The 23,061-nt window shown below is 35.7% G+C and overlaps 2 protein-coding genes across 2 annotated transcripts; both read right to left on the bottom strand.

Moving 5' to 3' along the window:
* Nucleotides 1-1,110: 1,110 nt before the first annotated feature.
* Nucleotides 1,111-3,667, bottom strand: LOC139844037 (zinc finger protein JACKDAW-like). The gene is made up of 3 exons (XM_071834240.1): nucleotides 3,063-3,667; nucleotides 2,565-2,964; nucleotides 1,111-2,442 (listed from the first exon to the last, which is right to left on the bottom strand). The coding sequence occupies exons 1-3, from the start codon at nucleotides 3,190-3,192 to the stop codon at nucleotides 1,581-1,583; spliced, it is 1,392 nt and encodes a 463-aa protein (XP_071690341.1). The 5' UTR covers nucleotides 3,193-3,667; the 3' UTR covers nucleotides 1,111-1,580.
* A 10,654-nt stretch (nucleotides 3,668-14,321) lies between these two features.
* LOC139841904 (uncharacterized) lies at nucleotides 14,322-15,712 on the bottom strand. The gene is made up of 2 exons (XM_071832091.1): nucleotides 15,215-15,712; nucleotides 14,322-14,390 (listed from the first exon to the last, which is right to left on the bottom strand). The coding sequence occupies exons 1-2, from the start codon at nucleotides 15,710-15,712 to the stop codon at nucleotides 14,322-14,324; spliced, it is 567 nt and encodes a 188-aa protein (XP_071688192.1).
* Nucleotides 15,713-23,061: the final 7,349 nt, after the last annotated feature.

Genomic DNA, 23,061 nt, shown 5'->3' with positions numbered 1-23,061 from the left:
GTCTTGGAGATTATGGAATGAAAAGGTTGGTTTATGGTAGGTTTGGATGAAACTAGTTTGTAGCCGGAGTTGGCTCTTATAGTTGGAGTTGAAAGCTGGAGCTTATTTTTTAAGCTAGTAGTTCGATCTCTTGTTTTATAAGTGTTTTGTAAAGTAGCTACAACTTATTTATGTAAAATGACATACATAAGAAAAGAAGTGGAAAAAATGGATGCGGGAGTGGACTATGTGAAGCTCAACCGAAGATTGGTGGAACATGGCTAGTTCCTTGTTTGAGAGGAAGGGAGTTGCTCGAGCGATGGAGGATCGATAGATTTCTTTCCGGTTGGTTAATAGAATTGTTATAAAATGATTAACGATTGATTAATTGAACGTTTAAAAATAAATAAATAAATAAATAAATAAATAAGAAAAGAAGTGAAAAAAAAAAGTATAAAAAAGTTTTGTGGAAAAAATATTTCAAAAAATGTTAAAAAGAATAATGGGATTTTTTTTAAAGTTGTAAATAAATATACTAATTACTATGAGGGGGTCAAATGACTCTATTACCCTTGTGAATTGTACCATTTCATGTAATTACAGTAGTATATTAGTATAGTATAATATACATGGAGTTTATAGCTGCTGGTAATGCGCAGTTTTAGTTGTTGTATTGAAAAACCCGGTAACTTTTTTGGACGACATGTTCGAACGACATGTCTTCGTGAAAGGTGATAAATGAAATATTAATAACTATTTTTTTACTACGCAGTATTATTTAGAACAACAATTTTAACATCGGATCCTCTCATTTGCCACACACATCCGTTAGAAAGAAAATACCGCATTATTAATTAACTTTAATAATTTCTTTTGTGAATAATACGTCGTCACGAAATGTCGCTTGTAATATGTTGTCAGGGTCTTGACTAAGAAAGCCAATGTGTTGTCTGAACGACATGTCATTAGCAATACTCAACAGGGACAAAATTTCTTTTGGAAAGAGAGCAAAATGTCGTCTTAGGATCTTTCTTATACTGAGATATAATTTCCTACAAATTTTATGTAGCATTGAATCTTTTTGACAAGATTTAATTCATATATAATCTGGATCAATATTCGGTTAATACTTGAACAGTAAGCTAAACTTAACACGTGCCATCAACTCGCATAAAATCAAAAACTACACCATCACAATACATTGACGTTCACGTTGCTTAGCGGAGTAATAAAATTCCCTATTTTATAACTCCACAATTTTTTTTTTGAGACATCAGTTTGGGATCATGCAGGGGACTTAACCACCCACGCATTCATCTCCCGTAGTTACAAAACCCGCTTTCAACTATTGCCCCGAGAAAACCCGGACCAATCCTGATCATTAAGTAATTTCAACATAAAAACTTCTAAAGAAGTTTACAAAATGCTGTGTGTATAACGGTTGTCATAGGAACAATCATTTCAAAAGCAAAACGTTTCTAAAACCATCATTTTGTGACGGAATTTTGTCAATAATTGTCCCATAATTAAAATCCTGAAAAGCATCATAAATACAATTCTCGATGCTAAAAGTGTCATTACATACCCAAAGCGACATACCCTCATTCTTGATTCCGATTAAGTTGATTGAAACCCATTGTTGATGAAGCAAACTTGCTTAGCTCCTGTTGCAAACTATACGATACACCTCTTTCATTTCTCGCGACGCCCAAAAAGTCCCTCGTTAAATCGCCATCCCTGAACTCATTGCCGCCGGTTCCTTTGCTTCGTGTAGCTCCATCAACCATCATCAATGTATCACCAATATTTTTATTGCTTGAAAAGTTTGAAAGAGTTGTACTACTACTCATGAGCCCAAATCCAGTAGTATCATTTCCACCCAAAGCCCCTGAATTAGCACTTCTTGTTGAGCCCATTTGAGCCGCCTTTTGTAAAAGCGCGGTGGCTGACATGTTAGCCACCGGCTGAGGCGGTGGAGTTGAACACATAAGATTGTTTTGAATAGTGGAATCACCATAATTATACATTGAGTTCAATTGCATTTCCTTTTGGTTTTCTTCTTCTTTTAATAAACCTTGTGCTAATCCATTGTATCTACTCATCCAATTCACCATTTCGGGTGGTAGCATTCCTCCATTGTTGTAATTCGAGCTAGACGTCGACCCTAAAAAAGTAGAATTTTTAGGGTTTTCAAGTTGAGGATTGTTAGCATTGTGGTCTAACCAAATTGGTAATCTTGATTTTGATCCATTCATATCAAGATTACTCTCTAAACCACCACCAAACACACCTTGAAATTGTGTATCACTTCCAACACCACCACCTCCACCACCATTAATCATCATCAAATCGCGACTAAATCCCAAATTCGCGATGTCTGGTCCCACCGGAAGTGATGTCATTCTTGAATTTTCTTCCATTAATGCATCACAAAATGCTCTATGCGTTATGAAACTGTCCTTCCTATTTTTCACATACAAAAACATGCAAATCTATATAAGCATATATCCACAAACACACAATCTTGAACTAATTTGATACAAATTTAAAATGATGTCAAATATCAAGAACTATACACTGATTACCTTGAAAAGAGGGTTCCACAATCACACTTATATTCTCTAGTACCACAAATCTTGCTATGAGCCTTCCAATCCGATTTGACAGCGTACTTTTTTGAACATTTTTCACATTTCCATTTCTTTTCGCCGTGTTTTCTGCTAAAATGTTTCTTTACTCCAGTAAGATCTCCAAGAGCTCTACAAGGGTCATTATGAACACAACTTTTTTCTGGACATATGTAAACTTTCTTTTTAATCGCTTCATTTTTGTTTCTTTGTTTTAGTTTCCAAGGTAGGTTATGTCCTCTTCTATGAAGCTGTAAATTTTGGTCTCTTTGAAAACCCTTATTGCATATTTCACATACAAATCGATTCGTAGCCATTAGAGATGTGGGTGATAAGGCTATCACCTCAGCTTCTGGATCTATTATAAAGACATTATAAAATAAATTTGATTTAAAAAAATAAGTACTTGAACTGAATAAAGAATAAGATTTATGTAGTTTAATTAGTTACATATACCTGGATTACCGGCTTGATTACGCTTTCGTTTAACTGAAACTGAAGAATTAGGGTTAGGATTTGTGATGGGGTCATTGATGTAAGAGATAAGTGAAGAAGGTGGTGATGAAAATCCATCAGCTGACATCATCTTTTTGAATCTTTGATTAGAAAAGCAAGAACTTTAAGGCTAGTGGTGAGCAAAAAGATACCTTTTCATAGAAAAAAACGAAAAAAGAGACCTTTTTATAGGAAAAAAAAAAAAACATGAACAGATGAAGATGATTCTTGTGTAACTCAAGTTATATACAAAGATCAAGAACATCTATCTATAACCATATATATACATCTTTCTTATCGATTTACGGAGTATACTGAATCTTGTGACTAACTAATTAATAACGAAAGATGAAGATATATAGATGATGATAGATGTAATAACTCAAGTATTCAGATTTGATGAAGAAAACCAATTAAGAAAAAGAAAAAATAATTAAACTTGATGGGATTTTTGTTTAAAGTTTAAAATCATCAAGTTGAGAGAAGGAGTGTTCGTCTTTTTGCGTTTGTTTGAGAGATATATATCGTAGAGAAAAAAACAGAAGCATGAAAGCTACTTGAAAAGAGAATATTTTTTTACTCTCTCACACACATAGAAATACACACACAGAATTAGAAATAAAATGGATATATAGATCGAAGAAGACATGGGAATGGATCAGTGAGCCTTATCTTATACACACTACAAGAAAAATGAGCTTTAGCGACGAAAGCTATTGGTCACTGATAACACTAAAATGGTCACTAAATCAAGTTAGCGACCAAAATAGGTTGGTCACTTCTCGTCACTATAGATCCGTCACAAAATATTTTTAGAGACCAAAATACCAAAATTGGTCACTATAGTGACCATTTGTTTGGTCACTAATATCGTTTAGTGACCAAAATTTAGTGACCACTTTTTTAATGCTAACTAAATAGCATTATTAGTGACCAAATATTGAATCGTCACTAAAAGATCGTCACAAATGAGCATTTTTCTTGTAGTGACGGTTTCCATGTACAGTAGGCCACTTTTGGACTCATTTTGACCACATCTCTTTTTTTTCAAATATCTTATACTCTGAATTTTTCGAAAATTCAAAATGTAATGTAGCTCTCAGTTAATTATAATCGAAGGTCATTAATAAATGGGAATGTATCAATATAGACAAGGTGATCAAGGTATTATAATAACCATCCACAAAACAGTTACACTACTAAAAAATCGATTATTAGGGACGACACATTTCCAGACGACATATGTTGTCTGGGGAAGTATGCTACACGACAAAAATAATCTGCTTTTCTGTCTCGCTTTTTCCAAAATGGTTGACCGACTTTCCCGGACGACTAGATCTCGTCCGAAAATGTGTCTGGCAGAAAAATTTGGCTTAAAAAATTTGGCTCCAAAAAAATTGGCTCCAAAAAAATTGGCGAGGTTTTTTTCCGGACGATTGGTCGTCAGGGAAAGCTTTCCGGACGATTGGTTCCGGACGACATTTGCATCAGATTGTTTTTGTGTATATATACACCTACACAATTATCAAACTCATCAACTAAAAATTTATTAAACTTCTCAACTTAAAAATGATAACGATTTCACCGATTATCGTCTCATTTGACGTGTATTATGGTAGTAAATTTCGTAATGAAAATAAAGAGTACGATTATACGCATGGTTCGAAAGCTTCGTTCGAAGAAATGGACGTTCGCGACCTTGGTTTAGACGATTTGTTAGAATTCTTGAAAGAAAATGTACCGTTTGAACACACTGACGTGCTGTATTTTGAAAGTGATTGTGTTCCAGAATTGTCCGCTACGTATCTTCGTACCGAAAAACAGTGGTGCGGTATAAAAGAAACCGTCAATTGGCGTTTCAGACGAATTTCTCTTTACTTACTTTTGGAAGATGAAGAAACTTTTATTATGTATTAGTTTAATTATGTCGTTTGTGTAATATTTTATTGTGTTTCAGTTTAATTATGTTGTTGTTTTAATATTTTATTGTGTTTCAGTTTTAAAATGTTGTTGTTTTAATATTTTATTGTGTTGTAGTTTAATTATGTTGTTGTAGTTTATTACATGAATAAAAAATCGCAGTTAATTTCGATTTCTAGCAAAGTTACTGAACTACTTCACATTACAACGACGAACATTAAATGGAAATCATACAAAATTACTGAAATTAAAATCACACTGATAACGACAAGCATACGAACTAGTTGGAAAACTTATTAATGAAACACTAATAACGACGACGAGGATGACTACGAGCATCCGACATAGTGGACGAACTTTCAGAACCTGAGCTCGATGTTGGCGATGTTTCATAAACGAAGGACCGGTCAATAGGTAACGTAGTTATCGGATGTCGTCACACTAGACCTTCAACCACACCAATATTAGTAAATACGCGGTTCAGAAATGCTCCGTACGGAAGATGATGTCATGTTTCTAGATAACGAAACTGATTCATTCGGGAAGCGACCAAATGAGCAATATTTACTTGAATGTTGTGAGTTATGCACCAGTGAAGACATGCTTCAGTCATTGACAATCGAGTGACATTTGGTTCACGGTGGTACATGTTACTCCTACTAATTGCATTTCTTGTAGCAATATTTCCCGGACGAAGATATTCGTCTAGGATGCCTGAACATTCTACGGTCCTGTATGGAACGGCGGTACAATACACATGTATGGTCATTTCATATTTTGGAATATCCTGAGGAAGAGCTTCGAGGTCTTCACCGAGAAAATAGATATTTCTACCATCAAATGGTACGCCAAATAGCAAACCAAATTGTTGAAGAGTATACTCGTGTTGCCAGCTATAGATTTGAAACCTCACTAATTGTTCGTTAGTGAATTCAAAGTTGGAATAGAATTGATGCACGAGTGCAGGAAAAAAGAACCTATCAACCAAAAGGAAAAGAAGCAAACCATTCTTCTGAATTCATGGTCGATCTATGGAAAATCTTGTAGGCTGACTTCTCGACCTTCACTAATAGGTCTATTATTTAATGGTTGATTCATTGTGCGATTATACAGAGAGAGAGAGAGAGAGAGAGAGAGAGAGAGACTTAAATGGGTAGATATGGATGAAAAGAGTGTGTATGGCTACTCTTTAAGTAGACATAAACTGCCACCAAGAATTCCGACACAAATATTTCCCGCCCTAATGTAACGGTGTTTATGTGTCGGTGTAATGTAACGATGTTTACGTGTCGGTGAAATGTAACGGTGTTATGTGTTGTTGTTATGTAACAATGCTTATGTGTCGGTGTAATGTAACAGTATTATGTAACGTTGTTATGTAACAGTGTTTATGTGTCGGTGTAATGTAATGGTGTATATAACACACAATTGTTAAGTATAAATTATTTTCAAAAGAAAATACATCAGTTACTTCCAAAAGACAATACATCAGTTACTTCCAAAAGACAATACATCAGTTACTTCCAAAAGACAATACATCAGTTATTAGAAATCGAAATTACTTCTGAAACTACAAACTACAACACACTACTTCCAAAAGAAATTACATTAGTTACTTGAAAATGAAACACAATACAAATGCTACCAAACTACAAATTAACATCATTTTCAACCTTTTTGCTTGACGTTTTGCGGTTTCAAGTGAACGTTCTATAGCTCTATTGGACCTTAACAATGACTGTATCACTTCAAGCGCCCGGTCAGACCAGAGCGGATCAATCCAAATTTGTCGCCTTCTACAACGTTCAGACATCAAGCTTCTGAACCGACAACCACAACCATAATATCGTCGACCCTACTGGTTTTCATCAGTCAAGCAAGTTTTGATAACCATCTTTGAACTACAAGTTTGACAAGACTTAACAGCCAAAGTTTCCTGTGGACCATACTGGTAATTTTCATCCATATTGTTGCAGTCAACCAGTGTTGTGAATTTGTGATTAGTGGGGTTGTTATATAGAAGAGTTTTCCTGCACAAATGTTCCCCGCCATAATGTTCCCCGCCATAATGTTTCCCGCCCAAATGTTTCCCGCAAAATGTTTAACCGTGTTATGTAACGGTGTTATGTGTCGGTGTTATGTAACGCTGTTTATGTGTCAGTGTTATGTGTTGGTGTTATGTGACTGTGTTATGTAACGGTGTTATGTGTCGGTGTTATGTGGCGTTGTTATGTAACGGTGTTTATGTGTCGTTGTAATGTAACCGTGGTATGTAATGGTGTTTATGTGTCGGTGTTATGTGTCGGTGTTATGTGACGGTGTTATGTAACGGTGTTTATGTAACGATGTTATGTAATGGTGTTATGTGTCGGTGTTATGTGTCGGTGTTATGTAACGGTGTTTATGTGTCGGTGTAATGTAAAGGTGTTATGTAATGGTGTTTATGTGTCGGTGTTATGTAACGGTGTTATGTGTCGGTGTTATGTAATAATAAATAGCAATAAATAAGTAATTATATAATTTTTAAGTAATTAAAAATAATTTTTAAGTAATTATATATTTTCTAATAATAAAAAGAAATAAATAAGTCATTTTATAAGTAATTATATATATTTTTAATAATAAATAGAAAGAAATAAGTAATTATATAATTTTTAAGTAATTAAAAATAATTTTTAAGTAATTATATATTTTCAATAATAAAAAGAAATAAATAAATCATTATATTAGTAATTATATATTTTTAATAATAAATAGAAATAAATAAGTAATTATATAAGTAATTATATAATTATCAAGTAATTATATAATTTCTAATAATAGATAGAAATAAATCACCTGGAAAAGATATTGATATTTACTTGAGGCCTTTAGTTGACGAATTGAAGAGTTTATGGTCTGAAGGAGTTCTTACGAGAGACTCAGTTACAAACACGTTTCAAATGAAAGCAATGCTTATTTGGACCATAAACGATTTTTCTGCCCGTAGTAGTTTGTCTGGTTGGAGTGGCTAAGGCTATAAAACATGCCCTACTTGTAACGAGGACACTCCTTCAATGCGTGTGCAAAACAAAGTTATTTTTTTTATAGTAGACAAAACATTGATCCATCCTTACAAAGAAAATTTACAATTCAATGGTAAGGTTGATTATACCCCTAAACCTAGAAAGTTCATCGTAAAAATGATCGAAAAATAACTTACATATTTCTTGCCAGTTGGTAATCCCGGGAAAAATCATAATAATCATGTTGGAAAAAGAAAACGTCCCAAAACGTTTCCTTACAACTGGACTAAAATTTCTATTTTTTGGGAACTTGAATATTGGCAACATCTTCCACTGCAACACAACTCAGATGTCATGCATATTGAAAAGAATGTGTTGGAGGCTATATTGGGTACCTTATTAATGAATGACAAGTCCATAGACACTCACAATGCACGAGTTAACTTGGAAAAATTGTGAATTCGAGAAGATTTGTGGCTCAAACCTAAGACCAAAGGTAAAAAAGATGGGCAATTCTACAAACCTCTTCCTAAATACTCTTTAAAACCCGAAGACAGGGTACTTTTTTGTAAATTCATTAAAGAAGTTAAACTCCCAGATGGGTTTGGATCAAACTTCAGGCATAAAGTGAAGGATGATACCAACATTACGAACATGAAGTCTCATGATTTCCATATCATGAGCAACGATTATTACCGGTCGGAGTTAACGCGTTTTTGGACCTAACTGTCTCTACACCAATAATGCAGCTATGCGCATTCTTTAAGCAAATTTGTGCTCGAGAGTTAATGGTAGCAGACATGTTGAAAGCTAAAAAACAATTGATTAAACTTTTATGTACTTTTGAGTTAATTTATCCTCCGGCTTTTTTTAACATAATGATTCATTTGGTGATGCATTTACCGGAAGAGGCTATAAAGGGAGGGCCTGTTTACATGAGTTGTATGTATCCAGTTGAGAGATACATGAAAAAGTTAAAAAATTATGTTAGAAATAAAGCCCGTACTGAAGTTTGTATAATTGAGGGGTACGTGGCGGATGAAGCATTAACCGCATGTTCAATGTCTCTTGAAGGTATACATATGAGATTTAATCGTCCTGACAGATATGCGGACGTGCCATTTAGGTCGTGTGAGTTTGGTGTGTTCAATTCGCAATGTAAATTTGTCAGTAAAGGTGTGTTCAAATCTCTGGCCCGGGATATTCATGATAAACTTCACTGGTATGTACTTAACAATTGTTCTGACATCGCCAAATACAGAGAGTAAGTCATTTTACTACAAATTAGATTTTGAATGACTTAACTGTGTAAATGTTGATCATACTAACAATTCTTTTTGAACATTTACAGTCAGTTTGCAACAGAGAACGCCGGTCTTGAAATGAAAACAAATTTTCCTCATTGATTCACCAAGAAGGTAAACTCATTATATATATATATATATATATATATATATATACATACATATATATATATATATATATATATATATATATATATATATATATATATATATATATATATATATATATATATAATTTACATTTGATAACTGTTTTTATTCAAACTTTATATTTTTCAATTTTTTAATAGATACGTGAACTACGGTCAGTTGACCGATCAAACTATAGCGATGAATTGTTCTCTCTAGCTGAAGGACTGGTGGGTACCTCAAACCATTAATGTGCCTGCAATGTGAAAGGTGTCAGGTTTGTGGTTAGTAATCGCGATGATCGACGCACAACACAAAATAGTGGAATTGCAACACCCGCAGTTGATGCTAATATCTCTATGTATTATGGCCGATTGGAAGATATTGTTGAGTTGCATTATGGTGGTGCATTTAGTGTTGTGTTATTCAGATGTCGGTGGTTCAAGACTAAGAACACCCGAAAATATAAACGTGAAGTTACAGTGAATAACATAACTAGTATTGACACGAAAGATAAGTGGTACCAAGATGATCAACACATTCTTGCAACACAAGCTCAACAAGTCTTTTACATCGACGATCCTTCTAAAACTTCTAGCTGGAAGGTCGTTCTTGAGGTAAATCATCGAAAACTCTAGGATAGAGACATTATCAAAGACACCACACTTGATGTTGTACACGACATCAATTCATCCAATCTTAGCCTGGATGCTGATTTAGATAATATGACTTATACAAGTATGAGCGTACCCGGAGAATCAACATCAATTCATTTTAATCCACCAACACATGAAGTTAATGATGTTGATGATGATGATGATTTCATTTGTGATCTAGACCCTTTATTCCTTCCTCATGTAATCAGTGATGATGATAATGATGTGGTTGCCAACGATGAGCTTGATCCCTAAATTGCTCAAAATGAAGCTTACTCTAGCGATGAATCAGATTAATGATGTGTAATTGTTGTCATTTATGAAAAAAAAGCTAGTTGTTGTAATCAAATGTTTAATATATCTTTGAATATATCTTTTACTTTCTATGAAATATATTTATATGTATATGTATATGTATATGTATTTGTGTGTATATGTATATGTATTTGTGTGTATATATATGTATATATATGTATATACATATATATACATATATGTATATACGTATTTATATATATATATATATACATATATATATATATATATACATATATATATATATACATATATATATATATACATATATATATATATATATACATATATATATACATATATATATATATATATATACATATATATATATATATATGTATATATATATGTATTTGTGTGTATATATATGTATATATATACATATATATATACGTATTTATATATATGTATATAAATATATATATATGTATATACATATATATATATATATATATGTATATATATATATATATATATATGTATATTCATATATATATACGTATTTATATGTATATATATATATGTATATACATATATATATATATACATATATATATATACATATATATATATATATATATATATACACACATATATATATATATGTGTATATATTTAAGGATATATGTGTATGTATGTATGTATGTGTAGATATCATTGTTCTGTTCACTTTATTTGTGTTTATGCAGATGAATTTTTTTTGTCTTCTGTAACACCCTGATTGATTTTGATTTATATATATATATATATATATATATATATATATATATATATATATATATATATATATATATATATATATATATATATATATATATATATATATATATGTATCACATCGAAAGACATTTAATTACCACAATATCCTTAGTTAATATTTACAAACCATAGTTAAGAATTCATCTTAATAAACATTCATTGCAATTTTACATAACGACGGTGTTACGTGAAAAATGTACGAAATAGAAAACATCAGAGTAAACTCATAGTCAAACATGAAACATGTCTTCTAACCCGTTCCCAACACCCATCCTAAGCAGTAGTACTTAAACCTACAATGGGTGGAAATGTGCGGGAGTTAGCACAACTGCTAAGTGAATGGATACTATCTAACAGATCAAGCATAAGCAACTGAACATGTAAGGGTCACAAATATGCTAACGTCCTGAACTAGCGTATAACAACAACTGACAAAAGGAGGATCAGTGGCTTGTACGTGTACACGACTTAGCTGATCAGGCTACAGTCTACCGATAGTCCGCTTTACTGAATCCACTGCATAACCATCCAGACACAACACATGCGTCCTTCTATGCTATACTGAACAATCAGTAACATCATGACCCAACCAGGCTACCACAGTCGACCTCACACAAACTCTACATTGCCGCCTCGGTGGGTTCCCAACCTTGCCGCCTCGGTTGGTGTCCAACTAACAGTACGCACATAAGATCACAGATAATCAGTCATGCAATCGTCCTAACTAGCATGGAAATATCTAACTACACATGGTATTCATACAGGATATAAACATAAGAGTAAAGATTCTGGACAAGTAGCGTGTTAGCTACTTAATACTCTATTCGGAGATAGACCCACTCACCGAATACCAGCAACTAGCTCAGATAATCTATCACTGAGCTGCTTCCTTATCCTTATCACCTGAACATAAGGCAAATCAAGTTAGTTTCTGTCCGTTAGCACAAAACATCACAATAAAGTGAATCAGTATCAAAAGTGCCGCTAAAAAGTCTTGATATGGCCGAAATGGACGGTTTTATTTATGCGGTGTCGTTAGGCCGCAAGGCGTCAGAATCAACCACTAACAGGATGGTAATGGTTTTAAATTTATATTTAGCTGGTCCTTATTATGAGTAAGGGAAGTATGACCTAGAGTCGTATCAGTAGAATCGAACCTATATTTAAAGCTTAATATAATTCTAAGGTGCAGGAGTAGTGGTTTGTTACCTAAATTTTGGGTTTTCTAGTTATAAGATAAAGTAAAGTAAGTGCGATAAAATTTGTAATTCATATAAGGTTAAAACAAGCGCGTGCTATGATTTCGTCAGTTACTTTACCGAGATTATGGAATGCTGGCTCATGAATAGGCAGTGACCTTGTATTCATTACACTAGTCACAAACACCCCTGTCATAAGACATGTCACTGGGTAATGCGATAGGCTTGAAGATTCTGAATAGACAACAACGTCCCTTACCCCCGACGCTCGTGCAGTCTGACTACAGGAATACACGTTCAGACGGCTCATCCAATTGAGCGACTCGGTTGGGTGACGTATTAACATTCCATGAAGGTCTAAACTTTCTTAAGCATAATGGAATACAGGGTTTACCATATCCGAGAGACGTGATGTGTTTTGATGCTTTCATTAATGATTGGGTTTAAAAGATAGTTAGGCCCTTAAAAAGAGTTCAACCATAAAGAACACCATGGCCAAGTCAAGTTTGACTTCCATTAACACGTTCAGTTATCCTAACGGTCCAATCCTTTATGTGTTCAAACAAACAGTTTCTTAATTAACCAAAAATCCCTCAAGCTGTGTGCAATGCTTGAGACCACGTTATGATGAAGTGTACTAATCAGCACTGACCGGGTTCCATGGCCTTACTTAGCAGAGGTACAGCTTACAAGAACCACTGTGCTTCAGCGTGCACGTACGAAGTTTATATGCTTGGTAACTACACTAGCATGGTCTAGGACCGACAATGTACTAGGGGTCTAGTTAAATGTTTCAACCAGTGTGCCTCAGTCAAACTTACATTGTATCCGATAGACTTCTCTTACCAAGGGGTGACACAGATAGTGTACTCTGAATCGGGGTTCGCGACTTCCCAATAATAGAGCCAATAACTACGTTTTATTAGTTGGAAAAGCGGTTGAGTTTAACGCATAATCGGAATGCATCTCGACAACATACACAAGCCATAATATTATTTCGGCATTATAACCGACTATATCTTAACATACACTAAAGATAACTACTTGCTAATCTTGGCAACAATATCACAAGGCATAATAATGGAAAACATTATATAGAGACAAAGGATAGAAGTACCAGTAGATTAAATGAGTTCCGAATACAAAAGTGACAACTTCAAATTCCAGACCGCTCCTAATACAATCTTCGGCGTTCTTCTCCGGGTACTAGGTTTCCCGCACGGTGTTGAAGACCTTGAAAGTATGACTAATATTGTAAAAAGAGAGAGAAATAAGTGAATTGAAGTGTGTGTTGAAATGGATGAAAAAGACCCTTTAAATAAGTTTGAATTTTGCATGCAAACGGCTGGCAGGCCATTTGGCAAGCCGTTTGGAAAGCCCTTTGATCAGTCAGCCTGTTTGCCTTGGGCGTGTGGCAGGCTGTTTGCCATACTGGCAGGCCATTTGGCAGCCCGTTTTGCAAGCCGTTTGGCTTGCTGATTCGCTGGATCGTAACTTGATTTCTTGTCTTTCACCGTTTTCGCTCTAGAATCTTTGTTTTAGCTCGGCTTTTCTTGATTCTTCTTGCACCGTCATAGTAATCACTTGTTCTTCAATTTTAACCGATGAAGCGGGTATTTTGGCGATAAAATTTAGAACTTTATTGTTTTTGGGCCTTAATACCGAGGTGAAAACGTGACTTTTTAGCCGATATCAAGTCTACTCAAAACTTATGCAATTTCAGAATTTACATTCTGATTATCATACAACACGCGAGCAGCATAACAGCTAGGCATCAACACTTAGTAAAATATTTTACCCACAAAGACACTCGGTCGACTGACTCACACAGTCGGCCGATTGTGTCCACACACTCTGTAGAGTGTCCTCTCACTCGGTCGACTGACTAAGTTAAATCATCAAGTCAGAACCCAGACACACTCAGTCGAGTGTGTCACTCAACCGGTCGATCGTCAGGGACTGTCGATCGAGTGTTAAGAGACACTCGGCTGATTGTGTTCATCTGTAGATGAAGATGAACACAGCTACAGGTTTAACCCAAAATTCGCCATTTCTTGCTCTAGAGCTCGTTTCTTTCCTCAAAACTGACTAAATCAAGTACACTAAATATCAATAAGCATAAACCCACAAGATTTTGACACAAACAATTTCAAAATCAACCATTTTGACCCAAATTGCACTTTTAATAAACTTAACACAAAAACCTCATTTTCTCAAAGATTAGAGCTTGAAACACTTTAATTCTTACCTCAATAGACTCAGTAAATCGTAAGGAACAAGATGAAACAACGGATTTGAGCTCTAGAACACCAATTAAGAATCCAGGGTTAGAGATTGAAGATGAAGTGAGTAAGGGTGTTTGGTGAGAAAATTCTAAAGAGATAGAGAAAATGATAATAAAATGCAGCTAAAACTCCATACCCCACAACACACGGTTGTTTACCAGTTATCTGATAACTTTCGTACTTAATTTGACAGTCCTAATGGAGTCCAAATTAAATAAACGAACCTGTTCTGTGACCCTTGTCACAAACTGGTCTTAACCATATAATAAACTTACATAAAATATTCAATTAAAATAAAAGCATAATTAGCCACACAATTATGCCTAAGGGCAAAAAGGTCATCTTACATCTATGCACGATCTGAGGATGTTACAAATCCACCCCCTTAAGAAGATTTCGTCCTCGGAATCTGGTCATGGTCAAACAGGCGTGGATAACGAGCCTCCATCAGCTCTTCGGTTTCCCACGTAAGGTTCGATCCTAAACTATGCTTCCACTCAACAAGCACCATATGTATCTCCTTCTTTCTCAGCTTTGTTACCTTTCTATTGACAATCCTAACCGGTTCTTTAACTAGCTTTTGATTCAGGTCCACCCTCAAATCACTCAATGAAACCAGTTGCGTCTCATCATCGATCTTACACTTCCTAAGGTAACACAAGTTGAATCTGTTATATATCCTTGCCAACTCTGTCAGAAGCTCTAACACAACCGTCTGATCACTAACCCTCTGGATAATCTTGAACGGCTTGATGTATCTTGGAGCTAACTTACCCCACTTGCCAAACCTGATAACTCCTTTCCACGGTGAAACTTTCAAGTAAACACGATCTCCCACCTCAAAGTTTACCAAACGTCTACGTGGATCGGCATACATTTTCTGTCTATCACGTGCCGCTTTTAACTTTTCACGTGCTATTACCACCTTTTCTGCTGTGATTCGAACTAATTCTGGACCTACAAACTGTTTCTCTCCAGCTTCTAACCAACAAGTCGGCGTTCTACATTTGGGACCATACAGCATCTCATAAGGCGTCATATCAATACTCGAATGGTAAGTATTGTTATATGCAAACTCGATCAAAGGTAAATGAATATCCCACGGACCACCGTACTCTAACACGCAGGATCTAAGCATATCCTCTAGTGTCTGTATTGTACGCTCACTCTGCCCGTCAGTCTGTGGATGATACGCTGTACTCAGATTTACCCTCGTTCTCAAACTTTTCTGTAAACTGTTCCAGAAGTTAGACACAAATCTAGAATCCCTGTCGGATACTATAGACAACGGAACTCCATGTCGACTAACTATTTCTTTTAAGTATAACTCTGCTAGAACGCTCAATGAGGCTGTCTCTTTTGTTCCTAAAAAGTGTGCACTCTTTGTCAGTCGATCAACAATTACCCAAATCATATCATTGCCTCTCTGAGTTCTGGGTAATTTTGTCACAAAAGCCATCGTAATATGATCCCATTTTCACTCTGGAATTTTCAAATGGTATCATTGCCTCTCTGAGTTCTGGGTAATTTTGTCACAAAAGCCATCGTAATATGATCCCATTTTCACTCTGGAATTTTCAAATGCTGTAATGAACCATAAGATTTATGATGTTCAGCTTTAACCTGAGCGCAAACGTGACACCTTTCTACCAATTGAGCAACATCTTTCTTCATTGTTGGCCATCAATACATCGGTTTCAAGTCGTTATACATCTTGGTACTACCTGGATGGACAGTCAACCTCGATTTTTGAGCTTCATTTAACATCAATTTCCTTACATCTCCAAGCATAAGTACCCAAATTTGGTTCTTAAACTTCTTAAGTCCACGAGAATCGTCAGTTAATTGATCGTTTATTTTGGTCATCAATTCAGTCTTTAAATTCTCCCCCAATAAAGATTGGGCTTGAACCTATCTTAACAGTTCAATAAGGTCTGAAACTATTTCGGTTCTCATAAATTTTACAGTCTCCACAGTTTTATTACTACTCAAAGCATCGGCAACAACATTTGCTTTGCTCGGGTGATACTTTATTTCACACTCTTAGTCTTTTATAAGCCCAATCCACTGTCTCTGTCGCATATTCAGTTCTTTCTGCGTGAAAATATACTGGAGGCTCTTATGATCTGTACATATTACACACTTTGTACTGTATAAGTAGTGTCTCCATAGCTTCAACGCAAATACCACTACAGCCATTTCTAAATCATGAATCGGATAGTTACGTTCGTGTGTCTTTAACTGACGAGAAGCGTACGCGATAACTTTATCTCTCTGCATCAGTACACACCCCAACCCGGCAATTGACGCATCACAATAAACCACGAAGTCGTCTGAACCCTCTGGTAATGCTAACACTGGAGCCTGACATAACAACTATTTAAGAGTCTGAAAGGCCCATTCCTATTGGTCTCCCCATCGAAAACTTACATCTTTTCTGGTTAATTTGGTCAACAGACCCTCTATTTTAGAAAAATCTTTTATCAACCGGCGATAATATCCCGCAAGACCCAAGAAACTCTTAACTTTTGTCGGCGTCTTTGGTGAATTCCAACCCATTACCACTTTTATTTTCGACGGATCCACTTTAATACAGGCCTCATAGATAACATGACCCAAAAACTGCACCTCTCGAAGCCAAAATTCACACTTCGAGAACTTAGCATATAACTGCTCTTTCTTTAACAACTCTAACACTAATTGAAGATGTGTCGCATGATCTGCCTCTGTCTTTGTATACACCACTATATCATCGATAAACACAAAAACAAACTGATCTAAATACGGTTTATAAACCATGTTCATCAGATCCATGAAGACTGTCGGAGCATTTGTTAACCCAAATGGCATAACCAAGAACTCGTAATGCCCATATCTCGTTCTGAACGCTGTCTTCGGTATATCCGATTCTGCAACCCGAACCTGATGATACTCGGATCTAAGATCTATTTTCAAAAAGTATGACGCACCCTGAAGCTGATCGAATAGATCATCGATTCTTGGCAAAGGATACTTATTCTTAACCGTCCTCTTATTTAATTCTCGATAATCTATACACATTCTCAGAGTATCGTCTTTCTTCTTTACAAACAACACTGGCGCACCCCACAGCGAGGAACTCGGTCTTATAAACCCCCTGTCTAACAATTCCTGTATATGAGACATCATTTCCCTGATTTCAGAAGGTGCTAACCTATAAGGAGCCTTAGCTACTGGAGTTATTCCCGAAACCAACTCAATCTTATACTCCACTTCTCATACCGGCGGCAACCCCTGTAACTCATTAGGAAATACCTCATGAAATTTTGAAACCACCGAAATATCGGTAACAGATCTCTTCTCTATCTTAGCATCAATAACATAAGCCATAAAAGACTCACACCCTTTAGAAAGTGAGTTCTTCGCCTTTATCATAAAAATTAATGGAAAACTGAACTCACCTCGTTTCCCTCGCGCCACAACACGGGTTCATTCGGTCAAACAGAAGGTCATTATCTTCTTATCACACTTGATGTGGGCCCTATGTAGGCTCATCCAGTTCATCCCTAACACTACGTCAAAACTAGGGATAGGCAACACTAAACGAGACATAGCAAACGGTCTACTATCAATTTCGATACTAGCTCCAGACACATACGTTGTGACTGGAACCGTCTTACCATCAGCTACCTCTACTCTAACAGGCTCAAGTAGCACAGCAGCAGATAACTTTAACTTAGTACAAAAATCTATAGAGTCCTATTTGCACCCGAATCAAACAATACTCTAGCAGGTATTGAGTTGATCATGAACATACCAGTTATGACATCATCATTATTAGTAGCGACCTCCACTGTCATCTGAAAGGCCCTTGCTTCCGCAGTCGGTGGGTTCTTTCTCTTCTGTCTACTAGAGGCTGTGGAACCCCCGACAGATTTCGAACACGCCCCTGACCCTACCCCAGAACTTGCGCCCTTTGACGCCTGACAACTTGCTGAACGATGACCTGGCTGATGACAACTCTACCAGACATTTTCCCTTAAGGAACACCCCTGAGACTCATGACCGACCATACCACATCTTAAACATCTTCTCGTTGCTTCAGAACACTGCCCACTGTGAGAAGACTTACAACCTTTACATCATTCTCCCTTTCCAGAACTAGATCCTGAACTTGCTTGATTACCTTTACCCCTTTATCTAAACCCAAATGATTTCTTAAACTTAGAACCTGATTGACTGGTAGCCTGACTACCCTGCGATACCACATTTCCTATATTCATACCCCTTGCTGCTCTAACATCACTTTCCACCATCTTTGCCATCACAAAAAGCCTAAGATTACATCGGCGCGTACCTCACAAACGTCCTGTATTTCGGCAAGATCATATTCAAAAAATGCTGGATTCTTGATTGTTCATCAGGTACCCATTGATGTATAAACATCTGCGGTATCATCCTCATTTCCAAAAATTCCATCTTAATTTTGTTCATGTCAAACACATTATAGTACTGTTCACACACCTTCGTGTAAAACTTCTCCCAGGTGATCATTCTAACTTGCTTCGGTGGGACACTAGCTATCACAGAATCCCACCTCACCATTGCTCTATCTTTCAATAACCTGCTCACATAAGTTACCTTCAGTTCTGGTTCACACTGACATGCCTCGAATGCTTTTTCAACCTCCCTTAACCAATTGAGAGTCGTAGTTGTGTCAGAACTTCCTGAGTAGGGAGAAGGTCCACAATCTCGGAATTCTTTAAAGGTAAATCTTTTTGGTGGTTGGAACTGCTGTTGGAATTGTTGTTGTGGAAATGATTGTTGATATATGGGTGGCTGAACTTGGTTCATCATCATTGGATTTGAGTACTGGTAGTTGATCTGTGGTGGTGTGATAGACTGAGGGAATTGATTTTGGAATGGGTATTGATACTGGTCCTAGTTTATTTGTGGTACGGTGCGTGACTGAGGAATGGTAAAACCTGACGGTGTATCCTCATTACCCGACTGTCTGGCTAACTCAAGCTCAGCAACCTTGTCCTGAGCTTCTTTAAGCTTGCTTTCAAGCTCATGCACATATTCTGCCTCATAGACATTTGCTTCATCCTCCTCATTCGGAGCACTGAACGTTCCAGGGTGGATCGGGTTTTTAGCGTTCGCATCCTTGTTATCTACCATCAGTGCTACAAAACACTTGCACAAAAGCTTAGTGGATAACTGTTAGTTTACTAATCACTAACATGCCCAACATCCTACATTCACTTAGCCTCATCCCACGTACATGTTTGACTTAACTCAGGGTTTAGGAACAAATACGGGCACGTACTTGCTGCTAAACCACTCTCTGATACCAACTTGTAACACCCTGATTGATTTTGATTTTTTTTATATATCACAACAGAAGTACATTTAATTACAAAAACATCCTTAGTTAATATTTACAAACCATAGTTAACAATTCATCTTAATAAACATTCGTTGCAATTTTACATAACGACGGTGTTACGTGAAAACAGTACGAAATAGAAAACATCAGAGTAAGCTCATAGTCAAACATGTCTTCTAACCCGTCCGCAACACCCGTCCTAAGCAGCAGTTGCTAAACCTGCAATGGGTGGAAATGTGGGGGAGTTAGCAGAACTGCTAAGTGAATGGATACTATCTAACAGACCAAGCATAAGCTACTGAACATGTAAAGGTCACAAATATGCTAACGTCCTAAACTAGCATATAACAACAACTGACAATATGAGGATCGGCGGCTTGTACGAGCACACGACTTAGCTGATCAGGCTACAGTCTACCGATAGTCCGCTTTACTGAATCCACTACATAACCGTCCAGGCGCAACACATGCGTCCTTCTATGCTATACTGAACAATCAGTAACATCATGACCCGACCAGGCTACCACAGTCGACCTCACGCAAACCCTACCTTGCCGCCTCGGTGGGTTCCCAACCTTGCAGCCTCGGTTGGTGTCCAACTAACAGTGCGCATATAAGATCACATATAATCAATCATGCAATCGTCCTAACTAGCATGGCAATATCTAACTACACATGGTATTCATACATGATATAAATATAAGAGTAAAGAGTCTGAACAAGTAGCGTTTCAGCTATTTAATATTCTATTCGGAGATAGACCCACTCACTGAATACCAACAACTAGCTCAGATAATCTATCACTGAGCTGCTTCCTTATCCTTATCACCTGAACATAAGGCAAATCAAGTTAGTTTCTGTCCGTTAGCACAAACCAGTACAATACAGTGAATCTGTATCAAAAGCGCCGCTAAAAAGTATACTCAACACTTATGTAATTTCAGAATTTACATTCTGATTATCATAAGACACGCGGGCAGTATAACGGCTAGGCATCAACACTTAGTAAAATATTCTACCCACAAAGACACTCGGTCGACTGACTCACATAGTCGGCCAACTGTGTCCACACACTCGGTTGAGTATCCTCTCACTCAGTTGACTGACTAAGTTAAATCATCAAGTCAGAACCCAGACACACTCGGTCGAGTGTGTCACTGATGTGCGTAGAGGTGTATACAAAATAGTAGTAATTTTTACAAGGAAATACTATTAAATACGATACAATTTTACACAAGTTATATATTTATTTATAGAATGGATATACCTAAACCTTGCTACAACACTTATAGACAGTGTACCTAATCATACAGTAGTGTAGTTTTTAGTAAGTCCGGTTCGTTCCACAGGGATCTAATAAACTAGTTCAACGCTATATTAGTTTTAACTTATAATTGTAAAAATACAAATATATATAAGTAATATTATTATTATAAAAGGGGGTTTTTACCGTTTAATGACCGGTTTGTCGATTTTAAAACTTTAGTCGCAGTTAAAACCTAATGTAAAATATTAAAAATAAAAATAACTTAATTTAAAGCGTAAAGTAAATGACAATAATGAAATTGCGATAAATAAAAGTGCGATAAATAAAATTGCGATAAAATAAAAGTACGATAATTAAAAGTGCAATAAAATGCCAGTAAATAAAAGTGCGATAATTAAAAGTGCAATTAAATATGAAATAAAGGAAATTAAATATGAAATAAAGGAATTATGCTTATTTAAACTTCCGTAATCATGATGTTTGACGTGTTGATTTTAGTTTATTACCATGGGTTAATTGTTCTTTGTCCTGGATTATTCGATATGTCCATACGGATTTGTCCATAATAGTCCATCAGTCATAATCATAAAGTGCGGAAGTCTTCATCAAATTATTCTTATTCCTGAAGTCAAATATTCCAACTAATTAGGGACTCGAATTGTAACAAGGTCTTAATACTTTGTTTAATGAATACACCAGGTTATCGACTGCGTGTAGTCCAAGGTTTTACTACTTTGTTAACAATTACACCAATTACCCTTGAATGTAATCCACCCTTGTTTCAAAAAGTCTATTAACTATTAATACAGTTCCGTGTCCGGTAAAATGAACAATTATTGGTATTTATAGATATCCCGCCCACCGTACCCAGTCAAGCGTATGTGGTTATATATAAATACGTCAAATTATAAGTCTATATATTAAATTAATGAGGTATCGTTTAGTTAATATAAAGCCCATTAATAGCCCATAATCTAATTTCCACAAGTGTCTTTCTTTTGTCCAAACCCCAATTATGGTACAAAGCCCAATTACCCCGTCTTAATATTTTAGCCCAACATCATGATTACTTCGGCTTAAATAAGCATAATAATAACTTAGCTACGAGACATTAATTTAAAAAGGTTGAACATAACTTACAATGATTAAAAATAGAGTAGCGTTATACGGACAAAATTTCGACTTACACCCTTACAACATTCGCTAACATACCCTTATTATTAGAATTTAAAATTAAAATTAAAATTAAAATATAATACATATATATATATATATATATATATATATATATATATATATATATATATATATATATATATATATATATATATATATATATATATATATATATATATATGTATACGTGAGAGAGATAGAGAAAAAGATATGTTAAGTTCGCTCAAAACTGCGAAATTTATAGGCATGTGGCCACAAAAAGTGGCCCATGCGATCGCATGGATATTAAGCCTACAGGCCATGCGATCGCATGGAGGTAGGTACCAGCTCACATTACTTTGTTTTCTTTCTTGCCGACGGTTTTCATAAATAAATATAATATATAAATAATTTTAAGAATTATTTAAATATTATATTATATTTATGTGCATAGTTGACTCGTAATTTTTAGTCCGTTGCGTCGAGCATTGAGAGTTGACTCTGGCCCCGGTTCCAGATTTTCGAACGTCCTTGCGTACAATTTAATATCTTGTATTTTGCGTTTTGCGTCTTGTACTCTTGTAATTTCGAGACGTTT

This window comes from Rutidosis leptorrhynchoides, chromosome 4 (assembly GCF_046630445.1).
Source record: "Rutidosis leptorrhynchoides isolate AG116_Rl617_1_P2 chromosome 4, CSIRO_AGI_Rlap_v1, whole genome shotgun sequence".
In the NCBI taxonomy this organism is placed as follows: domain Eukaryota; kingdom Viridiplantae; phylum Streptophyta; class Magnoliopsida; order Asterales; family Asteraceae; genus Rutidosis; species Rutidosis leptorrhynchoides.
The sequence above is the reverse complement of the archived record's forward strand: the minus strand, read 5'-3'. Positions and strand labels throughout refer to the sequence as shown.